At 44.7% G+C, this 20,367-nt stretch overlaps 2 protein-coding genes across 2 annotated transcripts; one reads left to right on the plus strand and one right to left on the minus strand.

Moving 5' to 3' along the window:
• Positions 1-8,910: 8,910 nt before the first annotated feature.
• On the minus strand, positions 8,911-13,811 carry LOC125769796 (vang-like protein 1). Its single transcript, XM_049438658.1, has 2 exons — positions 10,783-13,811; positions 8,911-10,381 (listed from the first exon to the last, which is right to left on the minus strand). Exon 1 carries the CDS (start codon positions 12,665-12,667, stop codon positions 10,904-10,906), a length of 1,764 nt encoding a protein of 587 aa, XP_049294615.1. The 5' UTR covers positions 12,668-13,811; the 3' UTR covers positions 8,911-10,381; positions 10,783-10,903.
• A 310-nt stretch (positions 13,812-14,121) lies between these two features.
• LOC125769786 (endoribonuclease Dicer) lies at positions 14,122-20,140 on the plus strand. Its single transcript, XM_049438644.1, has 7 exons — positions 14,122-14,254; positions 14,339-14,677; positions 14,775-15,435; positions 15,516-15,856; positions 15,937-16,191; positions 16,280-16,727; positions 17,039-20,140. The coding sequence occupies exons 1-7, from the start codon at positions 14,243-14,245 to the stop codon at positions 20,035-20,037; spliced, it is 5,055 nt and encodes a 1,684-aa protein (XP_049294601.1). The 5' UTR covers positions 14,122-14,242; the 3' UTR covers positions 20,038-20,140.
• Positions 20,141-20,367: the final 227 nt, after the last annotated feature.

Here is a 20,367-nt window from a genome sequence, read left to right on the forward strand (position 1 = left end):
TTAGAAAAATTATGCAGCTTTAATAAATATAATTAATAGCAGGGATTACTCAAATAATTCATTCAACAATCGAACTAAACAATCAGATTAGTTTAATTATAAAAATACATTTTTAACAATCATTTTTTTGGTGATATCTTTCAATTGCAAAATGTCTGTTTAAGGAAAAATCAACATATTTTACCCATTGATTGTGGAAACATTAGGACTGAGTCTTAGATCAGCTGCATTTAGATTTCCGGTACGGTAAAGCGTCCCCTCCAACGCCACATTCTTAAATTACTTCCAGCGACGTACTGAATGTAATTCTAAAAACCGTCTCTTCCATTCCATATATCTTACCTGCCATTCCATGCGTACAAAGGTTCCCTCGAAACATACAAACATATGTTAATGTGACATCCTCTTTCGACCTCCCACCAGGTAGTAGCAAACAGAAATAAATATACACACACGTGCATTGTTTAAAACTTGTTCGGTTTTTGTTTATTTTCTGTTTCATTGACTTTCGGTTCCGTCTGTCTGCTCACTTCACGCGTACCACACTCTTTTCACTGACTCTTCTCGGTGTTCAGTTGTTTGTAGAATCAAAAATGCCTTATTATGCTAACTGCTTCATCTCTTTCATGCCTGGCGTTCTGGCAGTGCCGGTCAAAATACCGACCTGCACACCCATGACACCGATGTGCGGTACAGTTTAATGTTTTGTAAAATAATGATACGAGAGTACGAATAAAGGAGTATTGATTGATGGATGTGGAAGAGTATAATACGCTCGTGGAAACATTTTTCCAATAGTACCGGCGATTAGTCTATTTGTTTCATCTTCCATACAATTTCGATAAACTAATTACTTAATTGCATAAAGCTGTATATAACTAGAAATTATTTAAGAAGTATAAACTTACAACTAATAATGTCAATTAGATAGAGATTTTCGTTAATAAATTATCATTCAGATGTGTTTTGTTTTTTTGTTTGTTTGTGCGCGTTTCTGTTTTCGATCTATTCATTTCCTATTTGTCCTAATGATTGTATGCAGAGCAGGGAAACTGTCGTATCGAAAAAACTGTAAACGTACATTACTCGTTTGGCTTATTTCTACTTATCTATAAATAGCAGTAAGTACAGTCGTTGGCAATAAGCGCCTTTAATTCATTTTTGTTTACATATAAGCATAGAAAGACAGAGATTTTTTTTCACAAATTTCATTTACTTCTTAATTGCAATCAGTTATTACAGCATTTATCGGGTTTTAAGATTCCTCTTCTTCCACAGCTGCTGTTTTATTCTTTTTGTTTTCATTCAAAAATTCTCACATTAGATTATCACACACTCGTCACACTACTAACCATCATGCTTATGCACCTTTCAGCAAGCGGAAAATGCGCTTATCGTTTTTTTTTTCTAGTAAAAATATTACACCGCTTAGGTTGTTACATGAGTTAAATGCAGTTTTAATTGATTCTGTGTTATTTGCGCAGCGCTGCCTACATGATATATTTCGATGATATAAATGCGCACGGTTAAACATACGAATGTTGCCCTAAAAAACCTGTCATGGTGTCTTGCAGAGAAAGTGTGGCAGTGATAATAGTAAATTGTTGTGTCGTATTGTCAGCCTTTAATTTTAATCTATTAATTGTTCATTAATACACACTTTTTGTGCCATTAGCGGTATGCGATTCGTTAGGCAGAAACTAATTGTGCTCACACTCAACCGTCTGCATTCCACAGCTCAGTGACGAGAAAGACAATGGAAAAAGGGGAAATTGGCAAATATAAATGACTTACGGGGTTTATACGCTGCTTATAAAACAATAAATTGATCGTACGCTTGTGATACGCTTTTCCGGGTGCCGGTGCTTACTACCGTTCACCGTTTGCGGACCATGTTTCTCTCTTGTGCCGATTTTAGTTTAATTCATTTTTATATGATCATTACGTTTTTACTTCCCTAACAAAAATTCACTGGGTCGGGTTGATCGCACTGGAGTACCGTTTGTTAGAAACTCACTTACTATTTACTAGGTCAAATGAGAAAAATATGTGCAAAAAACGCACTCACACACATGATCAAACTTTTTCCTTTCACAAAGATTTAATCTTTTTTTCTAAATATGTTATCACCCTACAAACTGACAGTGTTATGATTTTTCTTGAATTATTTTGTCAATCTCGAAACGATATGAATTTTCTCTGTTACCTACCATCCAGTGTGCTTAATATGTGTGACGATAGGCGGGTCATTATTATTTTTTCGCTCTGTTTTTGTTCGATTGCGGTGTTTGAAATATATACACATTAAGGAAAAACTGCACACTCACTCATAAATAAACGAATTAACGCCAGAATTAAAGTGCGATTTAACACGCTCCAGAAACTGTTTCAGTTGGTGATAATGCGAATAAAAAGCAGGATATGTGGGTCGTCGGTGTTTGTTGCCCAATTAAAGTGATGTTTTAAAATTAAATTACTCCTCCTATCAGGCTATTTAGTTCTCCTCCATATCCAAACGCACACACACACACCACACACAATGTAAAAGTTTGTTCTTTTTTCCTCCTTCAGGACATATCGCATAAATTTCAAATTGGTGGTACCAATACGGGTATCATTGACTGTGAATTGTGACAACGTTATATAGAATAGTCATGTCATGAGATTAATGTTGGACATACTATTGCAATCCACATTTACCTGTTTTTATCAAACAGCCAATGATTGAAAAACTGTTATACTAGTTCTGAAGAGTTATACAGCGTTTTTCGATTGAACTCAACGCTTTTGCCATTGATCTCAACATCTTCGGTTTTGATGTCAACTCTATAGTGAACTTATTTACACACACATTCTCAACATGGCAATTCTCACGAAAACCACGTGCTAGTTATCAGATCTGACGGGGAATATATGAACAAAAATCTACAAAAGTTTCTATTAAATGAAGGCATCGTAAGTCAATTCACGGCACCATATTCTCCGCAACAAAATGGAGTAGCAGAGAAGAAAAATAGTTACCTAAAAAAAAATGGCGCTTTGCATGTTATAGGATGCAGAATTGGATCAACGCTTTTGGGGTGAAGCTATAATGACCGCAACTTACATCTAGAACCGATTGCCATCCAAATCGATAGGAATGTCACCTTACGAAAAATGCCATAAACAAGAACCATCTCTCGAACACTTTCGTATATTCGGCTGCAAAGCATATGCACAGATACCCGCAGAAAAACGGAAGAAAATGCAAGCCAAGGCTATGAAATTGACCTTTGTGGGATACTCAAAGAGCCACAAGGCGGACAGATTTGTAAATACAGATACTGATCGTACCATGATTAGCAGAGATGTAAAATTTTTGGAAACCCCTAATATAAACAACGAAGTGATTGTCGAAACTAACTCAAGAAAGCTCAAGAATACTCATACAGCTCAACAAATACTCATTTATGTAGATGACATACTTGTAGTGTCAAAACATCGCAATGAAAGAACCCAGATCGAAGAAGCATTGCGCGAAAAGCTTTCTATAACTACGCTTGGAGACGTTAAATGGTTTCTGGGAATCCGAATCAAAAAGGATAAAGATGGATTTTATACACTATTACAAAGTCACTTTATCAAAGACATCATAAAACGTTTTGGAATGGAAGCAGCTATAGGTTCTAAACATTTTGAAAGGTTCTGTCGAATTTTGAAAGACTATGTAGAGTATCTGGGCAGAAGATACTGCAGATCGCAAATCTTGCAGTGGATACTTGTACAGATTAGGAGAAGCAACTACATGCTGGAAAAGTCGGAAACAAAGCTGCGTAGCAATGTTGACCATGGAAACCGAATACATTGCATTATCGGAGGCAGTACAAGAAGCTACATGGCTGAGAATTCTTCTGGAGGAAATGGGCAAAAAAGCAACCACCATATATGAAGACAATGGTAATGGCAAAGGATATATGTCTCTCTGGACTGGACTCGACCTGGCGACGAGATCGATTGGACCTTCATGAGCTTGAGATGTCCAACAAACACAAATAGTCCGAAGTTCTTACTATTTGTGAAATAATAAAAAATCTTTAATATAACACCTTGATTGGGTTTATGCCAAAGCGATTTGAGTATTGCGGAAAAAGAGCAACAAAGCATTTATCCGGCTCCGAGGCTGTATAAATTTGATTTGAACTCGAACTGTGCTATACATATTTGTCTAATGATGTTCCTTAAAACTAAATTCAAGATTTGAACCCGGTCCGACTCAATAACATGAATCTTTTGCTATCCGTTTTTTCTGCCTTAAACGCTAACAAATCAAAACCAAGTTATACAACCAGATAATCTGAAACAAATCGTACTGGCCATCAAGCTATATGTCTTCCCAAGTTTTCAACCCAGATTGAAATAGATTTCCTCCATTGAAGCACAAAAGAAGCTTCCCGCGTTAGGAAAATTCTCTTTCCAAAATAAAAGAAACCCTCCGACCGTTTCGATGTGACCTTTTTCCCATCATTTTCAACATCCCGTCGTTACTGTATTGCTTGTCCCCATATCCGAAAAGATGCCCCCTAATGTTCCATTCAAACAAACCAAAAAAAAACACCTCCAGAAACGGAACCCAGCACCAAAAGTACAAACAACTCCTATTGAGCAATTTGACAGCAGGGGAAAAGGTAAACGGCCATCACAAGATGTCGAAAGAAAAACATCTCCCATCCACTGGTTTAATCACATACAAACAGACAAAACACACACACACACACAGAGCACTACCAGAGTTGGCCACAACCTCTTGTCCGGTGGAGTTCGTCGCATTTTCGGTCTTTTATAAGTGTTTGGAAAAAAGGTACGGCAAGACACAAGCAATCGAATCGGTTTGCATCGTCATCCGCGGATCGTGACGGAAGTGGCCACTTATGTGATTACCTTTGTGCCGTTTTTTACCTGTTCTTCTTCACGTGTGCTGTTTAAATACGAAAGTCAAACGAAAAAAAAACTAACCCACACACCACTTGGGTGAGGAAAAGCTAATGATTGTCCGTGGCCCCTGGGATGTTGTTGTGCTGTGAAGATTGTTTGTGGACTGTTGGTCAAGGGGTTTATTCTACCAAACCGTACCCATGGGTGTCACCACAAACTAGCCACCGATGAGGGGAACTTAATGTTGAAGATTGTCTCAAGCTTCTCGCACCCGAAAACTAACGCCGATCTCTCTGATCCGATAGTTTGTAGAAGGGCGCCAAATGGAGAACGATGGTTTAGAAAGGAAAAGGTATCCGGGCGGTATCGAAAAGGGCGCAAAGCTATCTGGCTCATTGTAACTTCTGCACTTCTGTGTGACTCACGGTTATCGACGCATGGGAAGGCACTATAATCGATCGCCCGAAACACACCGGTGTACCGGAAAGAGCCGGCTAAAGAGGGAAAAAGGAAACACCACAAAGGGGCCGGCTTCTCTCGACGAAAGGTCTAATTGACCTTCGATGGCCACGATGCGATATATGGGTTGATCGAGGGCAACACCTACCAATACGTACGTAGTGTGCGTCCGTTGTGCGCTTGATGGGGATGTTTGTCTTGTGTTTTCAGGTCTGTTCGACACTAAAACTACCGAATGTTTTCCTTTCCTCAACTTGTTCTTTATACAAATATACAATGTATAGTGTTTTTTTTCTTAAACAAGCAACAAGTAGCTTAAGTTTAAAAATATAGCGATCACTCTTAAGAAAATCCAAAATTTAATTTGTTTCTATTTACTTCTTTCGAATAAGAACATTTGAAGCTTCACTAGTGTAGAAAAAGAAAGAAAACAATTTCCCACCAATTGGTTGCTCCGACCCGCGTAGGGAAACCCGGTAGAAAGAGGGTAAACAACAAAAGGGAAAATTTAAACAAAATTACAATCCCCGCCGGAATACACGGGCGCACACAAGCTGTTATCGACGTATTGGTCATAAAAGTCACGACTGTCCATAAAACCCCTCGTGGTCCCGGCGGGTCCGCAATGGTGTAGAACAAAACGGACAAAGCGCCCAAAGCGCGTTCTTCAATGCCGGGGCGACCAAAAGAAGCAAAATGAATGGCGCAAAACACCAGAATAATGTTTTTTTCCCTTCATTTCACGGGTGTGGATTCTGTTGCCATCTGTAGTGTTATGGTGGTGAGTCGATCGATCGGTTCCGATTGCACAAATCCGCCTGTGCTGTGTAGCAGGTAGCCGCGGAGCCACACGCACAAAAAAGGTTCAACGCAAAGTCAAGGGATGTGCGGCATTGGCTTTTTTGTTGGAAGGGTCGCAACTATCTGATGCCGATCCCGGAAAAAAAAGTTTTGCCTTATCGTGCCGGTAAAGAATGTCTGGTTCGTTGGTTGCATTCACGGTAATACTAAAACGAAAGAATGGTGATGATTTTTACACCTGGGAAAAAGCTAATATGCGTAAGTTTTGTCAATGAGAATTCGGAAGAAAAAACATCATTTACCTTACTATAACTAATCTGCTAGGAATAAAAATATCGAATGTGTCTCCCATGGTGAGGTGAGCGCACAGGGTATAATCCGAACGGTCATAATCGTGAAGTATTGAAAAGCAGCTTCCGGTACGCATGAAGTGAACCACATTCCGATACAGCAAAAACCCATCCTTAAAAAAAATGGTTGAAGAAGCGGGATCAAAAAAGAAACCTTCCAAGTGTCACGCAACAGACCCCGATGAGTCTCCTTCTCATACGGAGAACTTATTGAGAATGTATAAAATGAACAAAAACCACAAAACCAAATCTCGATCTGCCCCCGAAGATCATCAAATTATCCAACCGATGATCGAGCGGTTAGGGCACACAGAGAGAAAGACTGTGCCAAAGGTGACGGTCTCGAGTAGATTTGGTTTTTTCGTATTCCTTTGATCGAAAATTATTTTTCAAAATTGCTGTTTGTTGCAGCTTGTTTTATTTTCTGTTTTTTTGTGCTGTTCTGAATCTTGAATTTGTTCAATTTAATGGTTCAAATAATCACGTTTTTTGCTAATTTGTCTAATCTTCAGAGTGCTTTTCGTTTAACAAAGTGAATGTGGTAATTTGTTTGCAGGTTTCCTAAGCAGAAACTTCTTACCAAAAGGCGCCAGATGCATGATGGCGTAGGACTAGATTTTCATCCGATGATAGGCTGCATACAAACAGCAACGCAATTAGTAGAAAGTAACTCACCGAAGCGCTAATGTTAATTTTTCCTACTGCTTATCTGTGTCTTAAGACGTTAATTGCAATAGTTGTCCCGAGACGGGACGACACATAAATATACACACTTACCGGTAACCGGTCTGAACGTTGTTGCTGTGTATTTCGCTACTATATTCCGGTGTCCGAGAGGAAAAGGAAAAAACAAATCCCGAACGGAATGGAAACTAAAACAATAATCCACCGTGTCACACACCACACGACAAAATGCTTCCCATGGGTACCGCGAAACATCAGTGATCGCCGGTGCAAAACCGTACCGCACGATTATTAAGGTTGGTAGGATTATGATTTGATTAGTAAATGATATGCAAATCCGGCTAATAGTTTTCAGCGCTTTTGCTTTTCTCTCTCTCTCTCTATCTCGTTTTTTATGCTGCCCAGCAAACACTTCGGGAACGGGCCCATCTTCATCCAGTGACCACCCCGGACCAATTTATTCACCCTCTACACGTTAATGACTGCTCGCACCCTCGGTTTGAAACCACACATTCTAACTGCAAACAAAAAAAAATGAAAAAGAAACGGAATTTGATTCGCGATTGCGCGGGATTTTTGCTTTGATCTTGGATCTTGGACCGTACCGTGGTAAAGAAGCGTCCAGATCGTGATGGTTGTTTCCTGAAACAAACGATTTTGCATGTATTCCTTTTACCCGACCGGGTACGATACTGGCGACAAATGTTGGGTTTCACCATTATTGGCTTGCTAGAGAAGCAAAGACACGCGTAAACGACGTAATGAAAACTTTGCTCGAAATGACAAAACATGGAATGTATCTTCCACGAGCGTTACATATTAATCTGTGTTTGGACGATGGACAAACAAAACATTGGTGCTTCTAGCAAAGCGTGATTTGCATCACTAATTTCGTAGAGAGTTGTTCGCGGCGTTAATCGAGCGGTTTGCGTAAGGCTGTCTACACATGAATCCGCGGACGCCGCGGTCCGCGGAAAACACGTATAACTTGTATACCAGTTGGGTCCGCTCGGCTGTCAAATTCCGCGGTGGGCTGTCAAACCTACCGCCGCGCCTGCTGTTCCGCAGATTTGTTGATGTTCAACAAAACTGTGTTTCCGCGGTGCCGCGGTAGGTTTGACAGCCCACCGCGGAATTTGACAGCCAAGCGGACCCAACTGGTATACAAGTTATACGTGTTTTCCGCGGACCGCGGCGTCCGCGGATTCATGTGTAGACAGCCTAACATAATCGTTTACAAAAGTGCTCGGTGCTCGGATGAAAGCGAAATAATTGCATAGCTTTAGGCGCGTGCACACAGGGCACTAAGCATCCGCGTATTGAATCAGAACCGTTCGATTCCTTCCAATCTTTATACTGAGTGAACGAGATCCGCAGAATAGTTCAATGTGAGGATGATTCAGTTTGGCGACTACACATACAAATGCTTTTACTCGTACTAAAACTTCTAGTAATACACGTTAGCATGTTCAGTTGCGGTCGGTTCACATTAGTGATGGGAACTCCGGAGTGGATTCTTGAATCCACTCCAATTCCGACGTATAAAAACCGGAGTAATTACTCCGGAGTAATTGCTCCGGATTAATCCGGATTAAACTCCGGAGTAACTCCGAAGTTTACTCCGGAGTAATTACTCCGGAGTTACTCCGAAGTCACTACGAAATGTCTCGGAGTCGGATTACTACGACTCCGGGAAAATTGAAGATTTACCCATTACTACTTCACATGTGTAGTCAAACAACTGTATGATCAACACCGCCTCACGGACGACGTGCAGAAGAACTGCCGTACGCATTCACTTCACAACACTGATCGAACTGGACCGCACTCAATCCTTTAAAAGAATCGTTTGTCCCATGTCTACATGGCACTATCGGTGGAAGTGAAACGATCGAATATCAGATTCTTTGTATAATATCTCACAAAACTGCAACATGAATCCAGAAATTCACCTACAAGATGTTGCTGATCTATTTGGGCCCTTTGTTGCCTTCATTGCCTTGAACACAACTATGTCTTTGCGTATAATCAAGGATTGCCCAGATGAGATCTTATCTATAAATTGGGCTAGGATTTCAGTCTGAGATATCCTATGATTGAATTCTCTAGGATCAAGGATTCTGTGTAAAAGTATCCACAATAATTTTAAAATATCTAACCAATTGGAATCTAGTTACATTAGTTGGATCCACTAGAGACAAATCCACAGTTCTGTGTTACTTCAATGCGTTGAAATACCATGAAAAAATCTCACAAAACTGAAACATTCCACAATGTACCGTGATTGATGGTACAAGAGATCTCGTATCTGCAAATTTCCACACTCGATCGATCGTAACGTAATGCAGGTTTCGTACCGGATGATTCGTAGCTTCTTCCTTTACGCGGTCACGATTCACGATTCGAGTTCCGTTCGTTGAAACTACGGGGTAAGCTACAAATTCGATCCGTTCCGGTTGTCATTCGTTTGATTCGATCAACGCTCCAAATGAGGAAAGCAAAGTCCATCCAAACTGTTCGGGCTTTCGTGAAGATACACCTGCGTGTTTCTTCTCAGTTACGCCTGAATTGAATGGAAACGGCCGAAAAAAAATGGTGAAAAGCATCCACCACTCCGACCGGTGGGAAGATGATTTGCGGGTATCAATCTCGGAACGGCTAGGCAGCGTCCGTTTCCGAACGTCCCGGCAATTAAACGTCGGAAAACTGTGTAGAGGAAGATCGTTTAACGACAAAAGAACTATGTGCCCCAGTGGGAAAGTCTGCCGTTGGCCTGATGAGATCCCCATCCGAGGAATTCTCGATTGTTTTCCAATAAACACTAGCAGCTTAAAAACGGTTTCGTTTGCTGCTTTTACAATACTTGCCCATTCTCCGACCAAATAAGAAATAAAAGATCACGATCAAAAACGAATTAAAGCCTTTGGGACACAACAACCGTTCTCCCTCTCGTACGGGGTTGTACTTTCGTTCGACCGGATGGTTGAATCTAATCGATCGGTTCTTTTATATAATGCGTTCCCGAAGAATTACCTTACTCGTCCAATGTATCTTCATTAAACGCGTAAAACCCTTGTGCCAAAGACAAAAGACAGTCTTGTGTCGTCATTAGCCACCCTGGGTGGCGAAGAACCGTATCCCTTCAGGGGGTCTGTCTTTTCATCTGACTCTTTCTTCTGTACGTATGCGTGTGTGTGTGTGCGTGCATATGTGTTCGTGAGAGAACGAGAAAGGAGAAAAAGATAGGAATTGAATGTGGAGTACCATTTAAACCTAATCTGGAGGCATTTGGATATGTGGTGGCGTTGGTCCCTGGTTTGATTGAGACTTAGCTTCCGGGTTCGTTTTTCGTTTTACTTCCTACTACTCTTTGGCGAGTGACTCAAACTGAACCAGATAAGCGCGTTTGCTCAAGCAGGGCCCCGTATCCCAGCCGCAATTAAATTAAGTTCTTATCACGTAAGGAAGGAATCTACTGTGTGTCCTTTTACTATCTCCTAAAATATTCAACCACTTCCCTTTGTCGGCCCTTCGCTTCAAACTAACCGGTCCTGAATCTTTCGGTTCCGGCGCTTACCGGTAATGAGTAGATGATTCAGTTGATGCAAAATTTCAGCCCGCCGCTGCTCACCACCATCACCAGCATTCGGTACTGGCTTGCCGGTGCGATTCCGTACCCCACGCATCGCCGCCACCGGTCACACGCTCGTCTCAGAGTTAAGCTTTAACACGAACTTGTTGGACTTCGGATCGACCACCTCCTCGCTGACGGTAAAGTGCGGTATCCGGTGAATCGATACCGTCAGCGAAACGTCGTTCTGGATCAGCTGGAAGGTGCAGCCGTCGGAGAGCGGCCGGGACAGCAGCTCGTCACAGATCAGCGACCAGTTGTGGTTGGTGCGACGCTCCTTATCGTTCTGCAGTACCGGCGCCTCGACGAGATACGGTTCCAGGAAGGCACGCGGTGACATGTCGTGCTTGAGACAGTGGCCCAGATGCTTCAGGATCGATTCGACCGTGTGGCGCGGTTGCTGCCGGGTGACGCGCAGATACTTCTGCAGTGCCCGCGCCATCGAGGGAAAGATTGCTTGGGCCGCTTCCTGTGGATCGAGCGGTATGGCCGGCGGTGCGGTTCCACCATCGCCTTGTTGATCGTGCTGCTGCGGTGAAGATGGTTGCTGCATACGCTTGATGTGCGTAAACGCTTCCTCGGCCGCGGTGACAAGCCGGGCACGGCGCTTTTTCACCCGTCGCTCGTACTCGTGCTCCTCGTAGAACCGTTCGTTGTGGGACGAATCACGGCGCCGAGCATGAGCGGCCAGAACGGCACGCGATTGACTCTGCTGCTGTGCGGGCGTTGCACCGTCCACATCGTAGTACTTGAACGAGGATACGGCGGCCGCCTTTCGCTGCGCTTTCGAGACCGGTAACCGCTCGAGGTACGGATTGTAGATACTGAACTCGGTGTAGTAACGCTGCAGCACCCATACCGCGGCCCGCTGGATGCTGAGCTGCCCGATGCTGTAGCTGTGCGATTCTCCGTCTGGGCTGCGTATCACCTTCACGTGGTACAACGGCTGTAGGTGACGAATCTCCAGCAGCACCACCGCCACATAATGCACAAACAGCAGCGTATCGCAGTAGCTGGTAGCGTACGCTACCAACGTTTTGTAGTCGACAACCGACGAACCGGATACGATCGCCCGGGCACCCTCAGTCACCTGCACGATGTAGAACAGCCAGTAGGCGAAGGAAGAGATCAGCACGAGCAGCAATGCGCACGATCGGAACAGAAAGATGCGCGGCATGATAGCGGACGGCTGGCGGAGAAACAGCGCCCAAAGCCCGATCGCCAACAGCAGCAATCTGGCGGCCAGCGATACCAGCATACCTTTGCACTCCGCATTGCATGCCAGCAGGCGCACGCGCTCGTTCTGCGTCAGGTCCAAACTCTCGAACGCGGACGGGAAAAAGCCAAGCCGCGGCAGTACAACCATGGCCAGCGGGCCGACGAATGCGACCGCACACAGCAGCACGGCCAATCCGCGCTCGAGGTAGCGTTGGCAGGCGAACCCGACGCCACGATCATCCGCCATCTGGAAGTAGCTGACGTCCTCCATCGAGATGCTCTGCTCGGACGTGTTGCCCGTGATGGCGGTCGTGTTGTCGCCCCACGTTTCATCCTGCGGCAGGATCGACACCTCGATGATCTCCTGCCCATCCCGGCCATCGTCGCCCAGATTGACGCTCGTCTGGAACGGTGCCATATCGGGACGCTTGTTGTTGCCGCTGCGGGAATGATTATTGCTGCTGTTTCGATGCGAATGGCGCGTTCGATGCGATCCAAGTGTGCTGTGCTGCTGTTGCTGCTGCTGCTGGTGGTGATTTTGCGATGTACGTGATCGTCTACTTTTGCTACCCGGTTCCGACTTAACCGATTCCGTTTCCATCATCGTGCCCATCGAAACGATTGTGATGTTGGCGCTACTGCTACTGCCTTCATTGGCAAATGTATTATTGTGCTATCACCTTTATTCACCTGCCACCTTTAGATTGCTAGGCAATCTACAAACCGTGCTCTTCCGGTTTTAAGCGGAACTTCAAGTTATTAAAATGTATCAAAATGATCAGAAACAGTCACAATTCGTTTAACATAAACAGAAACAAAACATCCGCTTCCGATTTTTCACTATTTTGAACGCTGATGGGGACGATTAATTTTTTCTTGCGTAGCGACAACGCAACACACCACGTTCCGTTCTTTCTTCCCGGTGCGCATACGAACGACGCTTTCCCAGGCACGTACACTGGTGTTGGTGACGACGGACGAAACAAATGGGGAAAAAAACCGGCCCTTACAGTTAGCTATTTAGCGCTCTTGCCTCCCGTTCTCTCGCTTGTTCTCGCTGACCGTACTGCGTCCGTTCGCGGCAGCAGGGAATTTGTCGTCCGGTTCACGCAAATATGTCGGTCACTACTGATTTTGTTTCTGCCGTTGTTTGTTTCACCACGTTAAAAGATATTCCCCGCAACGAACGTTTCGCTTTCTTTGTAACAAAAACGGCTCAAAAGGCGAAAAACGCATTACACACTAACACAATCGCGTACATGTATGGAATGCACTCGGCACTAATTGTAGGCACAGGTGAATGGAATGAATTTACCGAAACTTAATTTATCGCACTTGTTTCCCCGTGACACATCCATAAGGGTGGAGAGCATTTTTTAGCACAGCTAGGAGCAGAATTTGCCATCATTTTCGTTAGACCTTTCACATCACACACAACACGCCGATTGTAACAAAAAAAAATTGCACAACGCGACGGCAACGGCGGAGGTATAGCGACGATGCATCGATTTTGTTTCAGGTTGAATGACTTCTATACCCAGCACACAACGCCACACGCAAAAAAACACAAAACGTCACGAAAAGCACGCACTACCGTTTTAGATTCTAGAACGAAACAATATTCACGATATCACCATTGCTTGTACACTTCTTTGCCATGGGAGTACGTTTCGATTCCTAGGTGAAATTACACGGACCGAGCTTCACGACTTCATTCATCTTTAAACTCCAGGAAAATGGTGGAAGTGTATTTGGTTGAAGCAACCGCTAGTGCCCGAAATACGCGACTGACCCGTAATGTGCATACATAGCAGGTTCGTACACGTTTTACAGGGGACGTCATGCCGAATGTCAAACCGTGCTATTGACAGCAATCGAGAAAGATTTTTTTTCTAAAATTGTTTTAAAACAGGCGGTAATTCTTTGTTCACTTTTTTCAGTACAGATTTTACTTCTAATTTATTAAAATTAACTTTGTTTTGCACGAAATATCAAATTATTCTAAATATTATTCTTTGCTCAACTTTATGTTTATATTTTATATTTACCTTGATGTCATGAAGTTTGTCGAAAGTACTGTAAACATTGAAGTGTGCAACACAGGCTCAAAACGCACGGCCTACTGGACCGGCACGTATTTGATGAATCATAAATAGTTGATGCAATTTTACATCACGACGCGCATACAATGTTGTCCACGGTAAGCATTACCTCAGTTCGTCAGACCGAATGCAGTTCTATTTCGTTCGTGCTAAAGTAACCATTTACCCACCAACAACTACAGAGAGAACAACCGCCGATGGAGGATTTCGCACCACGCAGCTACCAAACGCAGCTGAAGGAGATATGTATGGCCAAAAACACCATCGTTTATCTGCCGACCGGTTCCGGCAAAACGTTCATCGCACTGATGGTGATGAAGGAGATAAGTTACCAGGTGCAGAACAAGATCGAGGATGGTGGTAAGCGTACATTTTTCCTCGCAAACACGGTGGCACTAGCGAAGCAGCAGGCACAGTTTTTTGTCCGCCATCTACCATTCAACGTAAAATTGTACACCAGTGAAGTTAATGTAGATGCCTGGAAAAGCGATCGTTGGCACAAGGAGTTTTCCGAAGGGCAGGTAAGAAAAAACGTCTACAAATAGGGAAACAATGCTGGGATAAGAAAGCACTTACTGAACAATATGTTTTCTCTCTTTGAACTGTACCTACTGATAGATTATTATCAGCACCGCCCAAATCTTGCTGGATGTGCTTCGGCATGGTTACATGAACCCGTCAAACATTAATCTGATTGTGTTCGATGAATGTCACCGGGCCGTCGGACAACATCCGATGCATGCTATAATGAAGGAAATAATTGCGGCCCCCGCCAAGGATCGGCCACGCATCATGGGTCTTTCCGGTACGTTGCTGTACAAGGAGCTAAAGATGCCGACACAAGTGCCGGCAGAGTTGGAGCGGTTGGAAAATACGTTCAATGCAACCATAGCAACCGTGTCGAACTACGAAGAGTACGCAAATGTGAGCAGCTTTTCCACCAACCCTCAAGAAATAATGCTTCCGTTTCGGAAACCAACAATGCATTTGTCACCGGTGTGTGTTGATATACTGAAGCGGATGCAGAATTTCTTGCAATGGATAGAGGATGTATACTTACCGGAGTATTCGACACAGTCGCCTCGAACATTGACTAAGACCAGTTCGAAACCGATCAAGGAAGTGAGGAAGGCGCTAAACGAGTTCAAAAATCAAATGGAAGAACTGGGCCTGTATTCGGCATCACTAGCAATACTGGCGGTGATTGTGCAGCTGGAAGTTAGCAAACGTCAGGCCCAGTGCAACAAAGCACGACAAGTGTATCGTGCAGCGATTTCATGTAAGTAATTGTAGATGGTGCGCTCGAAAGGTTTTGCTGTTTTTTGTCTAACAAAAAATAAACAATTTTTTCATGAATAGTTTGCGACGTGATACGGCATGATTTGGTTGAGGCAATGAGCGGATTTAGCGTGGAAAAGCAAATAATGAACTTCTCCTGTGACCGAACCTGCAAACTGCTCCAGTATCTTGACATGTCATATCGCACATCGGAAGACCAGCAGAAGCAAGCACTGGTGTTTGTGACACGGCGCTTTACCGCGAAAGTTCTTTACCATTTGATAAAGATCTATTTTTTGGCTAAAAGAAAAAGCGACGATCCGACGGAGGAACCATTTGTGAAGCCGGACTTTATCGTAGGCAATAATGCAGCGATGGAGGAATCCATTGAAATGATACTCGCTAACAAGGAAGATCGTCGGGTATGGATTAACGGAGAATGAATCGATGCAATGTAACTGGTTTTATATTTTCTCTCTCTCTCTTTCTCTCCCTCTCGTAGGTACTTGAAAATTTCCGCAAGCACAAGATTAATGTACTGTGTTCGACCAACGTGCTGGAAGAGGGTATAGACTTGCAAATATGTAACATGGTGATCATGTTCGATGAACCAAAATCGTACTCCTCATTCATGCAATCGAAGGGAAGGGCTAGGATGAAAACTAGCAAATATGTCATGATGGCATCGATAGAGGACAGTGCAGCATTTACAAGCCGTATGAGAACGTACCGAGCTATCGAATCTAGGCTGAAAGAGGTAGATTGATTTGCCATTTTGCACTCAATAGCGCTGTGTGTGTGTGTGATCTCATTTATGTACGTTTTGGTTTACTTTTACCAAATAGGAATTGATTGGAAAAACAATTAATCGCCCAGAACCGCTGGCAACCGATGTAGAGAAGGAACTGCTAGATGATATGATACCGCCGTTTTATACACCGATCGGAGCCAAGCTGGATGTGCTTTCCGCAGTACAGCTGCTGAACAGGTACTGCATGAGCATGCCGCGCGATCTGTTCACGGATAGTGGCGTTACGTGGAAACGTATCGATCAGCCACCAAACAACATCATCGTAACGGTGAATCTGCCGCTGCAATCAACGGTGCGCGAAACGATCTGCGGACAGCCGATGGCTAATGTGAAGCTGGCCAAACAGTCGGCCGCATTTAATGCGTGTAAGCAATTGTACGAGGCCGGTGAATTGAATATGAATTTGCTACCAATATCGACACGGGATAAGATAGATGAATTAAGCGAACAGTACTTCCAGCATTGGCGCAAAATGTCAAACGGTAAGCAATGGGTGTGACTTCAATGATTTCTTGCTCAAGTAAGAAAGTTGAAGCCATTTCTGGACGCTTTTCAAGTTGAACTGGAATGTGTAGCACTCACTGTGTTGCACTGTATACGGATGGAACAGTACGTATTCGAGCTGTGGAAGTTATACAAGGAAGAAAGGTGTAAAGAATATTAAATATTTCACTACATATTCCACTTCAACTTGATAATAAGCTAGAATTGGCTCCACTGGAAACACCTGTACTTTAAAATCATTCAATTAAACGTTAATCCGTTCTATTCTTTACCCACCTCATGTCCGAAGAACCGAAAAACAGCCAACCGGGAACGATGAAGTACGTACGTGGCCATAAAATTTGCTACCCAAAGGAAACGATGGGTGGTACTCCGAGTGCGGACGGTGAAGGTTGCTTTGTGTACATCATTCGCATGCGTGCCGATTTCGATGCCCGCGATCGTATCGAGAACGTACGGTTGTTTAATGAGCTGTACAACAGCGGCAACAACTTTGGCATACTGACGCGCAATAAGCTACCTCCCTTGGCAAAGATGAAACTGTTCATTACGCTCGGTCCGATCGAGGTGGATGTAGTGGCGACACCCGTTCCAATAACGCTAGTTCCCGACTCTGGCGAGCTGCAAAAACTGAAGCGTTTCCATCTGATGCTGTTTCGCGATCTGCTAAAGGTGTGGAAACCGTTCACGGTACTGGACGCGCTGCCGGAAGAGAATGGGTTTCTTATTGTGCCGATGCTACGCTCGGAGGTGATCGATTGGGAGCTGGTGAGAAAGTTCCAATATTTAAGACCGGCGGCGGAACTGAGCACTCGTGCGAGACAGCAGTTGCGATTTGAGCCGCAAGAATATCAGCTCCGGGTTGTCCATCCATGGTACAAAAATGATCCGGATCAGAATCATGTGGTGATACAGGTGCGTGAAGATTTGCGTCCAACGAGTGCGTTCCCGAATGAGAAGTATGATTCGTACGAGGATTACTTTAAGACCGAACATCATCAGGTGGTTGTGCGACGGGACGATCAGTTCCTGATCGAGGTGAAAGGCATTACGACGAGCCTGAACAGATTGCATCCGGGTGGCGAAGCGAGCGGTGCTACTACCAACCGTTCGCGGTTCTGGGAGTTTCAGGAAATACTGATCCCGGAGCTGGTGCATAATTATGAGTTTCCGGCAGATTATTGGTTGAAGGCAACTTTGCTACCGAGCACGTTGCACCGTGTACACTATCTGTTGCTGGCGGAAGAAATCCGGGTAGATCTGGCCACGAATGCACAGGTTGGATGTTTGGAGTGCGTAAAACTGGAAGATCTTCCTGTCGACCGGCTGCTGGCCGCTGTGGGTCAAAAATCGAATGAAAGATATGAACAAGAAGATGACGATGAGGAGGAGGAGGAGGAAGAGGAGGAAGTGTGCAATGAAAGGATGGGAACGGTCGCAGTACCGGGCGATGTAAAACAGCCCGATCGTAAGCATTTGCTCAGCGTGCTGGAACAGATACACAGCGAATCGGCATCGGTGGTTGATCGGTATACGTATCCCTGGGAGAGCAAAGAAGAGCCAAAAGATTTGGATCGCAATTGGGATACGTTGAGCAAGATCGATCTGGACTATTATGCGTTGTTCGTGAATAAACACAACCCAAATGCGAATGCGATTACGAACAGCGTATATCGTTCGCTGACCGAGTCCAACGTTGAGCAAGAGTTGTCAAAGCTGAACCTGCAGCAAGAGGTACAGCAGGAAGCAGATCCGAAGCGGCCACTGCTCGCGATTACCGACGGGTATGGGCGGGCAAACGAGATAAAGATGCTGAAGCTAACGATGGAAAATACGGCCAACGTATGCCTGCAGCAGGCAGATTTGCTGCAAGCCATCACCACCAAATCGTCCGGCGATGTGTTCAATCTCGAGCGGTTCGAGGTGTTGGGGGACGCGTTTCTCAAGTTCAGCGTATCGGTGTTCACCCTGTTCCGGCACACCAGCTGGCATGAAGGGTACCTTACGTTCTGCAAGAGCCGCATGGTGAGCAATCGTAATCTGGTGTACTGTGCGATGAACTGCGGGCTGCCCGGCAAGATAAAGGTGCACACGTTCGATCCGAAGAACGACTGGGTGCCACCGCTGTCGAGCGTACCGCTCCCCATACGCAAGGCGATGATCGAGGCGAACGAGTCGCCCGCGCTGCTGTACAATCTGAAGCTGTCCGAGGAGGAAGTGCAGCTGGGTGTCGCGACGGCAGCTACTATCGAGTGTTTCTTGCCGCTTATCGAAAAAATCGATCAACCGCCCCGTTCCACACTGCATAGCGTGCTGCAGCGGGTGCAAATCGCGGACAAGGTGGTAGCGGACGCGACCGAAGCACTGATGGGCGTGTGCGTGAAGACGGTCGGGTATGAGCGTTCGTTCCGCATTCTGTCACATCTAGGCGTGATACCGAAGAACGCCGACGTATCGATGCTGCTCCGTACGGCTAACTACCCGATCGGTGATTACTACCCTGTCCGCCACAAAGTGGACCAGCTGCTGTGCAATCCGGACCGGATCGAGTCGATACTGGGGTATAAGTTCCAGAACCGCCTTTACCTGCTGCAAGCGTTTACGCACAGTTCGTACATGTCGCAATCTATGACCTCGTCCTATCAGCAGCTCGAATTCCTCGGCGATGCCGTGTTGGACTTTCTTGTTTCCATGTACATCTTCGAGCGCAATCCAACGATGTCACCCGGTCAGCTGACCGATCTTCGTTCGGCGCTGGTCAACAACGTGAATCTGGCGTGCGTGCTGGTACGGTACGAGCTGCACCTATACATCCTCTCCCAGTCACCGATGCTGACCGATACGATCGGCAAATTTGTCGATGTGCAGCGGTACAACAACAATCGCACTGGCGACTGGGTCCGCCTGCTGACGGAAGAGTCGGACATGCCGATGGCGGAATATGTCGATGTGCCAAAGGTGTTGGGCGACGTGTTCGAAGCACTGATCGGTGCCATCTACCTCGACAGCAAGAACGATCTGAACGTCGTGTGGCAGGTGTGCTACCGTTTGATGCGCGATGAAATTGCCTCGTTCAGCCACGATACTCCGATTCAGGTCGTACGGCAGCTGTTCGAACATCCGGAAGCGAAACCACACTTCAGTGCGCCGATTGTCGATGATGAGGTGGTGTACGTGAAGCTGACCTACACTCATCGGTCCCAGCGGCAAAAGGTGTTCGGCTTTGGCAAGAACAAGGAAGATGCTCGCCGTGCTGCCGCCAAGATTGCCTTGAGCAAAATGGCATAAATGGCTAACGCGTAATGTTTACGTTTTGTTTTTTTGTATGTTTCCGTGTCTGTCTTTGTTAGCTTACGAGGGTTTAATTAAAATTAGTTTTGTGTTAGATCAATCATATAATTTTGCTCTCTTTAGAATACGCTACAACACTTTCACGATGAAAGTTGAACAAAAATTGATATTTGGTAATCATTCCTAAAATGTGGTCCGCCTCGACTGCTACTTCCGTAAATCAATGTTAATTTCAAGTCGTCATAGCTTTAACCATTGAAAATTCGAGTGATAAAGACAGTTTAGTTTTAGCTGGCTCTTCGAACGGTCCACCTTGCAATACCAACA

This window comes from Anopheles funestus, chromosome 3RL, assembly GCF_943734845.2.
Source record: "Anopheles funestus chromosome 3RL, idAnoFuneDA-416_04, whole genome shotgun sequence".
NCBI lineage: Eukaryota > Metazoa > Arthropoda > Insecta > Diptera > Culicidae > Anopheles > Anopheles funestus.